Raw genomic sequence first — 10,579 nt, forward strand, 5'->3', positions numbered from 1 at the left:
TTTTGTAATGGGGGCATTTCACTTTGAGATCCCATAATATTTTGAAATATCTCAGTGGATTTTACAAAGTTAGTTATGTTTTTTTGTTAGTTCTTCAACTTTATTTTTTAAGACAATATTTTCTATTTGAGTTTCTGGAGGTTGAGGATGAGTTTTGACTATCTTCTCATTAAAATTTTTTTGTCGCTCATAAAATTTTAAAATGAGATTGCTATAAATCTTGAATGATTTAACATATTCATCGTTCTTATTTTGTAGCTCTTCATTTTGTTTCTTTATATCATAAAGTTTGTTTTTTAGAAATATACATTTTAGAGATAAAATATTTGAGTCATTTAAGGTTTGTTGTCGTTAAAACACGTATAAAAAATGTTTGTTTTTACTTCAAGATGGTATAGTGTCTCAAAGCCAAATGCTGTACTTGGTTTTAGAAATGAAATTGGCATTAAGAAATCATTGACAACCTTCTTAATTGGTGACTTTATCCTTCTTAGGAGATTGTGTCTAGCAACGTTGAGCGATAGGACGAGAAGTTGGATCGACGGTTAGCTTGTGGCAAATGAATTTGTGGTCTATTATGGGCATGTTAGTCCATATCGGCATGGACAATAGCCATTTCCCGGAAAGCTACATTGAACTTGAGTTTCTAGTGGACTATTCAGGAGACGCATCGAGTTCGACCATGGTGGGTCTCCCAATGATGCAATTATATATTGATTTACACCAAGTAATTATTCATTCTGTTTATCCCAGGTTTTCCCACATGAAGGTGACTACTAGTAACTCAATCCCAATACTTAGTTATGTCAACTCCCGACTTTAGTGGGACTTGTCGGGGATATTGAATCCCTCCGTCCTTGTGTTCAACATTTTCACATTCTCTCAGTATGTGCACCCTTGATGTCAAAGAGGGGTGTGCACGAGGAACCTCCCAATGGGTCCTTGGTATTTTTCTAGGAGGAGGTTCAAAATGAGCTTCTTTTTCTTGTTTCTTCCTCCATATCTTTCTTGCATGAGTTATACTACAGGCTGATCGCACGAATGGCTCTAGAGAGTTTTGTTCGACGGAGCAATGGACGATTTCCAACTATGTCACAATGATGGAGGGGGTCGCATGTTGTTGGTTACCAAAGCGGCACCAATGATCTGAACTTGACCGAGGTGGATGGCCGAACTGGATTGGTGAATAGTACTCCTCGATTCTAAGGTAGAGGTGATATTTGCAAGCACTTTGATGTTCAAGTAACTTGTTGTTTGAGGTTAGTTTTATAAGTGTTGATATATAAAGTCTACACTTTGCTTTATTAGAATATTGTTAAATGTAGTATGAAGATTGTAAAAGAAGGAAACGCCCATGTTCGACGAATATTGCATCATGATCTTTGCTTTTGTCTTCTCCTAGCCGTTGGGATTAGTGCCAACAAGCATTTTAAGGAGGCGTTTGATCGAAGGCTAAGTCTAAAGAAGTTGGACATATCTATCTTTGTTATAAAGGTAGATTAGACATCGGGATAGTCGAGAACACAGCTCTTTCTTTTCTAAAATTTTGTCTCTTTTCTTTTAATTCTTTTTCTTGATAACTAATATTATATATTATACTTATATTTTTTTTATACATTACTACTTTATTTTGTTGAATATACATACCTATTTTATGATTTCTGAATTCATATATACTTTAGTACTGCTTTGTCCTATACTTAAGATCCCTTGATCAATGTGCAAAAATCATAAGAAAAAAAAAGTAAATTTTATATTAAACTTATCAATAATGTACATTCTTCCAAAACTATCGTTCAATTATTAAGAGAGATAAGTGGTTGGTCTTTTAATTTTTTACATTTAATTAAGGGTATTTTTGTAAAAAAACTAATTAATTGTTTATGTAATTTGAAGAGAGTCTTATATAAAGGGACAAACTTTTTTTACAAGAGAGTCTTACATATAAAGACATATAAAGGAGGAAGTAATATAGTTTATTCATTTAAAAAATGAAATGTTAAACGTTAGAAGGCAAAAAGTAGTATAAATAATTTTTGTAATTGTAAGGTGTCTTCTTAATTAGTTTTATATTTTGATTTAGTGTTTTGAGTGATGTCAACTTTCTTAGTTTAGATGGTCTTTGTGTGTACTTTGTTGATTCTCATTATCTAGCTCTTGCATAGAATATATGATCAAGAAAGAACTCATGAAAAATAAGTTCTTATTATGCGTATGCATAGTTGCATGTCGATTTAGCAAACATTGACTTTGAAGTATGGTCATATTGCATAGGTATCTTTTGAAACTCATTTAAAAGAATTTCTAAGTGTTTTTAAACTTTGTAAACTTTATGAATTGCTTATGTACTTCAATAGCTAATTTTTTGAAATTCTATGGTTTTAAATTGACTCACCTGGTGTGTGAATCGACTTACCAACTGGAGTCCTATAAGTCCATTTACAATTGTGTGAATCAATTTACAGAACTTCAAACTTCAAAAGTTATTTCTTAAACACATGTAAGTCGACTTACTAGAGGTGTGAATCGATTTACACAACTTGCATACTTAAAATTTGACAATTTTAAAGATGTTATGGCGGTTACAAAGTGATTATTTATCTTAAAATTCGTTTTTCGTTGAACTAGCATATCCATGCATCATTTAAAGGTTTTTCATTCATTTCTAAATACAAGAATAATTCCACTAATTCATCACACTTAGCTATTCAAGATCATATTACATATTGAAAACTCTCTCTTGATCAACTCGGGTGTGAAATTGAGTTTCGAAGCGAGAAAAACAACTACGAGATATCGATTGATGGAGTGTTTATTCTAGATACGAATCTTTGAGGGGATATTGGTTGATTGCGTATTGAAAGGTTGAAAAAGGTGTTCTTTAAGAAATTCCTATATAGGTGTTTGTCTATATTGCTAAGAGTGACGTGTGATCTTTATTTTGAAAGTAGGTTTGTGTTTAAAATTTGGAGGGCATTCCAAGATTTTGTTTATAATAGTGTTTAGGAAGAAGGGTTTATGTGTAAAGTTTTATAATATATGCGGAAGGATCTTGTAAACACTCATAATCAATAATCAAAAGAGGAAAACTCTCATTCGATTAAATAGGGTCAGGATATACTCTGCGAGTGAGGACGAAGTAGAGGAGTTTGTATAAATCGCTGCTTAAGTATCTTTTTCCTTAAGTCTTTAATTTATGTATTCTTACATTGTTCTTTAAGGGTCCATATATGATATATGATATAAAGCTTGATAAGGGTATGATAGGATAGTGACACGATAAATATTATCATATCTAGTGTTTGATACACCCGTGATAACTAACATGATAACATTTTATTTTGTCATGTATTTGGTACAGATCTCATCAATATAATATATATAATATTTAAATAACATTACCATTGTGAATAATTACATATTAATTTTTTTTAAAAATTAATTTATTATATTTTAAATATTATAAATTAACAAATAAAAATACTAAAAAATTATATAAGTAATGAAATAGTATTGTATTTAAACTATCAATTGAAACTACTAAATAAACAATTTAATTTAATTTTTTTTTAAATATCATGAGTAACTAAATAATTCTATTTTATTTGTTAGAATATAAATAAAGATATGATATATATTATATGTAAATGGCAAAAATACCCTTGTAAACAAATTATATTTATTTTAAAATTTTAATTAATTTTTATATTTTTATAATTTTGAATGTTAATTTATTAAACTATATAAAAAGACAAAACTATCGTTCCTGTAAAATCACAAACATTTTTTATATTAATTATTAATATTTTATTTTTAAATTTAAGATCAAATTCTATTAATTATTTTTATATTTATATTTGATTAGAATTACATTTTTATATTTTAGATTATATTTGATAATTTTTTTATATTTATATTTTATTATATTTCAATTTTATATTTTAAATTATTTTATAAGGGTAATTGAGTAAATTATTGTTCTTATCCTATCCTTGTGATTTCTAACCTAACTCATATTTATAATAAAAATTTCAACTAAAGAGACATGATAGGACAGAGTTCTGAATTAACTTATCATATCATGTTGATTTATCAAACACTGAATTCAGATAGAATATGATAACTTATTCATATTCAATCTCTTATCATGTCCATCAAACGAGCCATAATTTTTATTTTATTTAGAGTTTGATGATTTTTTTTTCTTTATGTTTTGGTGCAAATTTGATAGAAAGATTGTTATTAGAATTTTCTTATTTATAATCTAGTCTTGATTAAAATTCTATCATTAAATTCAACATCTTAGACTTGATTCAAATTATAGAATCTAATATATTAGTGTTTCTATTAATTGTGATTCATAGAGTCTCTGTTGAAGATCTTTACAATTTAATTGAAGAATAAAAAATATTTTTCAAAACAACTTCAATCAAATTTTCTGTTTTCTTATATAAATGTCTTTTTGATTTGTATTATTTATTAATACCATCTAACAAATCGATACAAATATTCAATACATTTAATACACTTAGTACTCAATTCTATCACGTTTAAAAGAAAAATGTTTGCCGTATCATACCGATGTCATATTTAAATATAGAATAAAAAGGGAACTATACCTTGTATATATTAAGCAACTATAATAAAATATCAATTGCTTTCGATTTTCAATTTACTATATGATTGCAACCTTTTGATTGACTACATAACTTTACAAATGATAATAGAGGTGTATGCTGAAACTATTAAGTGCTTAACCATGCTTCAGAGTTTTTCAACAGGAAATCCAATAACAGACTTAATTGTTGAAGCCAAACTTCTTAGCTCTGCTACCTCTTCATTAGTCAATCTCCACCCAAGTGCACCTTTAAATTCTTCAGCTTGTTCTGGTGTCTTAGCACCAGGAATTGGTATAACATTGCCTTGAGCTACAAGCCAGTTCAGGGATACCTAACAAGAAAATAATCAATTGGTTTATAAGTGGCCTATGAAAAGCGAGAAAAGGCATCGCTCAAAAGGGTCATTTGAAAAAGAAACTTTTTGTACTCAACATCCGGTGAAAGCTATTCTAATTAAATACTTAATTACACTTTTAGTCTCTTAGGTATTATGATTATGTAATTTTGGTCCTCTATATTTCAGTTGTGCAAATTAAATCCTAAGTATTCATCTTGTAACAATCAAGTCCCTCTGTCATTGGGCGCACATGGGTCTTAGTTATCCCTAACATAAGTTAGGATTGCCAATGGTTAACAAGAGACGAGTCTTCACATGCAGATTATTTGAGTTGTACTTACTGGACGACTATTACTTTTCTTAATATGTATAAAAAAAGGAGCTTACAAAAAGGGAGGTACTATAAGGCTTCAGGCTAGTGTTGTTGACGCATGGACAAGGACACAACTCAGAAGGATCAACAGAAAGATTAAATTTGATCCCATAAGTCTCTAATATTCAAGATGGTTGTAGCATATATATAAAGGATGTTCTTGGGTCTTAATTAACTATGTTGTTAAAATATGCTAACACAAACACTAAACTAATATGTTAATCTTCAACTTATATCATGGAAATAAATAAAAAAACGTATGGACCTGTGTATTTGTTTTATTGTACTTCTCTCCTATTTCAGTGATCTTGTTCAGCAAAGGTTGGAGCTGCAAAATAAATAAACACTTGAGAAAGGAAGTAACATCACTATAAATAATTATATCTCCAAATTTCAGAAAATATGTACCTTTGTAAGGAATTCTGGAGTATAAATTCTACCTCGAGGCCCACTAGGCGGCTTTTGAGGAGTATACTTTCCAGTAAGAACACCTGCTTAATATAAGGATTTTGCATAAATTTGTATGTCCATTACGTATGAACAGATTCCATGAATGGAGTGGAAACATATTATGGACGTCGAATTTGGAGAGCTATGAAAATTTCCTCAAATTCTTTTTCTCTATTTATAATCCTCTCTCAGACAAGAAAAATATTAGTCATAAGCCTTATCCTCCTCTCCCCTCCATAAACTCTCTCCCAAACAAACCGATAAGAGATTTGAAATCAAATTTGCACGGTAAATTTAAGCCCCTTCCATGACTATAATTGAACTCCCGATTCCTGAGCTGGCAACCAACTAATTCCTAAAATTAGAAGATTTTGATTTATGCAAAATTTAGGCCAAAATAATACAAAAACCTAGAAGATGAGTGCTCCATCATTTTAACCATTAAATATCAAGTTTTTACGTTTCACCGTAAGAGGTTTTGGCTCATTAATATCAACTAAGTGTTAGCTATATTTAAGTAACAAATTTTAGTGTTATGGATTACAAATATTATATAAAATTTAGAGATAATAAACATATTGAAAGACTGAAAAGGAGATCACCTTGAGCTATTGGTGAATATGCAATCAATGAAATCCCAAGTTCATCACAAGCAGCCTTCACACCATTTTCTTCAGGGGCTCTATAGATGAGGCTGTAGTTTACTTGGTTCGAAGCCAATGGAATACCTCTCTTTTTGAGCTTTTCATAAGCCTCGCGGAGTCGCTTTTCTAATTACATAAAATAATGAAGAGTTTAGTGACCAATAATCAGTGTAAATCGTTTTACACTGACAACAAATCCAAACTATTGATTATGTAGTTAATTTATGATGGCAGTTATAATCGTGTGGTGGAATAACAAAATCAACAGTTTTTATTGTTTGTCAATGTAAAACTAGTTTACACTGACAGTGCACCTTCCTTTTTCTTAACAATGAATGTTAAATAATAGTGTCCATAGAACTGGACAAGAATATGCTCAATAACACAATATTAATGTGATATTCTGATAGTGTATACCAATAAAAATAGCAGAACTCTTTCTCACTATCTAAGAACAGCAACTTATCTTTGGCTGTTTTAGCATTTTATTTTTGTTCCAAATCGATAGTTATTTTAGAAATTCAAGATATAATTAACCTTTGTTTCTCAACTTTACTCTTAGATTATCTATAGTGGAGCCTTTATACTCTTTGCTTAAAAATAAGAAATTACAAAACAATTAATGATAAAAGTGATGGTATTTTGGTACAAATATATGTCAGTTTGAGAGGGGAGGATCTCTCCCTAAACCCTAAACCAGTTCAAATCTCCTCCTCTACCTCTTCTCCCTTGACTCATTTTGTCTTTTACTTTTTTTGGGTAAACCAAAGTATTCTCTACATGCAACTGCGGAGACTAATCCTTCGAGATAACTATGATTCATTTACGTAATTGACCTCTCCCAACATATGTTTTTTTCATATGCACCAGCCAAGGGTCGAACTCATTTTGTCTTTTACTAACCAAGGCCCTTGCTGCTTCATACCTCTCTCACATTCTTGACCGCATGAACAAGTTATTTTCCCTCACTAAGTCATTACGTCTTCAAGACACAAGTGGATCTGATTCTCTATGACCCTCCTTTGATACACCATAGTAATTACAGGCCTAGCTGTAAGCTTACTAACAAAATCTCAGACTTATTTATTAAAAAAAAAATCCAAGTATATTAAGATGTTGTACAAGATGGAATAGGTGTTTTTATGGTACAAGTTAATTATTTTTTTGCATAACAATGAAGTTTAATAGACTCAAAGAATATAATAATCATGGAGAGTTACCACTATAGTTTGAAACACCAACAGCTTTCACAAGTCCTTTTTCAACAGCATCCCCTAACCCGTCAATATACCCTGAAAAGTAATTCATTGGTGAACTAAGCATTCTCTTAGTCTAAATATAGATAAATTTACAGACATTTGGTTCCGTTAACAATATTAAATAAAGGGTTAAATGTATTTTTAATCCCTATATTTATCTCAAATTTTTTTTTTAGTCTCTAACCACTTTTCAGTCCGTACAAATTTCAAAATGATATGCTTTTGGTCTTTCTTAAGGAACTAAAAGCTTGCAATTTAATAATTTGTAAGGACTGAAAGTGAGTACAGAGACTACAAACAAAAATGTAAATTTTGTATATACTATAAACATATTTAACCCTTAACGTTTAGTTCAAAGAATTATATTGGTACACTTGACAACCTTCATTTCCCCATACTCCAGGCCTGAAAAAAAAAAGCAAAACACTTCAAAAAATTATTCTTGAATAAAAACAATTACATTCAACAAACTCATAAAATACACACCAATGAAGCTGATACAGATCAACTGAAGTCAATCCGAGTCGAAAAAGAGAATCTTTAAGCGCAGTGAGAACACTTTCACGGCCGAATCTCCATGGCAATGCAGCAAACTTGGTTGCAACGGCAACGTCAACATTAGGATCCTTTTCTTTTCTTTCTCTAATAAATCTTCAAATGAAAAAACAAATAGAAGCTCTAATGTGACCCCTTATTACAATCTGCATATGATAATTATACCAAAAATGTAAGTGTTACCTTCCAAGAAGAGTCTCTGAATTTATGGCTCCAAAAGAAAACTGAAAAGAGGACAAAGTCATAAGTTAATGAATTTACACTCTCATGTTAATGGATTTACACTTATCAATGAACTCACCCCAGAGCCATAAACTTCAGCAGTGTCAAAAAAGGTTAGACCTCCATCAATACTTGCATTGAAAGCATCTTTAGCAGCCTTCTCATTCCTGTCTAAAATTACCACAAAAGAAGATGGATGGATTCATATTCTCAAACTGTATGGTGTCTCAAATATGTACCTTTTATAGACCATAACATGTAATGATCCTTGAGTAGAATGACAAAATACAATTTCAAAAACAAGAAACATATGAAATTCTAATAGAAACTCATAACTATTAGAACCTTTGTAATAAACTTGGTTTCCACTATTATAGAATAGAATTTTAGTAGATTACATATTAGTAAACTAAACAAGTAAGGATTCTCTCTATGTGTAATTTTCGTAATAAAGGGCCCACCTTTCAAAGCCCATCCACTCTTTCTCGAGCGTTTCTCTTTGTTTTTGGATGCTGGGAGATCTCACTTTACCATCTCATGCGAAAACTACACACCGGAGGATCCGTTCCCAACTAAACATAAGTCTGCTACCAATACTACCAAGAATAAATATAGAGGATAAAAGGGAGTATCTAAATCTCCAGCAAGCAATCAGTACCAATGAGGACAGGAAGTTGTAAGTGCATATCTAATTATAAAGGAAATTCTTTTCAAATGCCTTTTAAATTTCTTTTTACTTATTGTCTTCCATTTCAACTTATTGACATGTAACACTTCTACGCTAGATATAAGCTAGCTCCAATTAAAGTTACAGACACTAAAAGGAAAGACTCGATATAACCGTGTGACTAAAGGTCTTAGGTTTGAGTCATGGAATCAGCCTCTTGTAAATTAAAAATTAAAAGGTAAGGCTGTCTAACACGTCTATGCAAGGTAAAAGCTCCAATTAAGGAAACAGAGACTAGAAGGAAAGCTTGGCATAGCGTTTGGAGTCGCTTTAACGTATGACTATAGCTCTTATGTTCAAGCCATGGCTAATAATAGACCACCAAATTGTGTACCAAAATATCAAAGATTAATTAATGGCAATTGATTTGAAAATATCAGTTCATTGATGATAATGAGACTGATAATTGGTGAGAAATAGCAATGTTGTTCTCTTAAAACCTACCTATAATTGGTACCAGAGAGCAAATAATGTGACACCTTCTTGTAACAACAAAGAAAGCAAAAATCCTAAAATTGCTGCCAACTTCCTTACCCCATCAAATGGTGGGAATTTTTGCATAGAGCATAGTCAACAATACAGTTCAGAAATAACTTGTAAATTGGACCGTAGTAACTAAGCAAAGCTTTATACTCTATAACCCTAATTTCATTGCATAATAGAAAACCATAATAGCAACTCTACTATAAGATAGTTAAGCACAATTGATAGGTGCAATGAAACTGAAAATGTCAATCTTGAATAAAAGCAGAGGGAGTAGAAGAAAAAAAAAACAAAAGAAAAGAAAAATTACCATTCCACTGAAAATTGTTCCAGTAAGTAGTATCACCCCATGACCAAGCTCCAATTCCAATAGTTGTAACCTTCAAATCAGAACCACCCAGTTTCAACTTGTCTTCAACTGTTTTATTAAGAGTAGAAGAACCTTCTGAAGCAACAGATTTTATTCTTTGAACTCTAGAGTGACCCATAACAGTAAAACAAGCATTGCTTATATGAAGAGCCATGGTGACAGAAAAAGGAGCTTAAATCAAATAATAATAATAATAAGTCCAAATTTTATTTTATTGAAGTGATATGAGATTTTGCGGAGAAAGGAAAAGAGAAAAATTGAAGGGTGTGGAGAAGTTGTAATTTTGGAGGTGGTGAAAGGGTACACGTCATATGCTGCAATCTTGTGAAACAAGGCGAGAGAGTTGAAAGGTGACAATGTCACTCACACACGTGGACGTAAAAGGATGCTACCATTGGCTGCTATTTGGGACTTGCACCATTCATCACTCATTTCTTGATTCTACTATCAGAGGAGAAGTGAAAGTGTGAAACCACCTATATTAAGATAGAAATTATAAAGTTTAAATGCAAGTGCTGATTTTTTATTTCCAAAAAATGT

At 31.0% G+C, this 10,579-nt stretch overlaps 1 protein-coding gene across 1 annotated transcript; it reads right to left on the minus strand.

Annotated features, from left to right (window-relative positions):
* Nucleotides 1–4,602: 4,602 nt before the first annotated feature.
* On the minus strand, nt 4,603–10,327 carry LOC101488424 (uncharacterized oxidoreductase At1g06690, chloroplastic). Its single transcript, XM_004499480.4, has 10 exons — nt 9,980–10,327; nt 8,539–8,630; nt 8,421–8,461; nt 8,169–8,333; nt 8,065–8,087; nt 7,644–7,715; nt 6,382–6,549; nt 5,738–5,820; nt 5,595–5,657; nt 4,603–4,950 (listed from the first exon to the last, which is right to left on the minus strand). Exons 1-10 carry the CDS (start codon nt 10,191–10,193, stop codon nt 4,765–4,767), a joined length of 1,107 nt encoding a protein of 368 aa, XP_004499537.1. The 5' UTR covers nt 10,194–10,327; the 3' UTR covers nt 4,603–4,764.
* Nucleotides 10,328–10,579: the final 252 nt, after the last annotated feature.

The sequence above is a fragment of the Cicer arietinum genome, chromosome 5, assembly GCF_000331145.2.
Source record: "Cicer arietinum cultivar CDC Frontier isolate Library 1 chromosome 5, Cicar.CDCFrontier_v2.0, whole genome shotgun sequence".
Taxonomy (NCBI): Eukaryota; Viridiplantae; Streptophyta; class Magnoliopsida; order Fabales; family Fabaceae; genus Cicer; species Cicer arietinum.

What these genes read in the sequence shown, in the direction of transcription:
- LOC101488424 (XM_004499480.4), bottom strand. Translation starts at nt 10,193, where the DNA reads ATGGCTCTTCATATAAGCAATGCTTGTTTTACTGTTATGGGTCACTCT. An exon ending in TCAGAGACTCTTCTTGGAAG is followed by an intron (nt 8,334 to 8,420) that starts GTAACACTTACA and finishes TTTCATTTGAAG; the next exon opens with ATTTATTAGAGAAAGAAAAG. An exon ending in CTCCAGAATTCCTTACAAAG is followed by an intron (nt 5,658 to 5,737) that starts GTACATATTTTC and finishes TTTATTTTGCAG; the next exon opens with CTCCAACCTTTGCTGAACAA.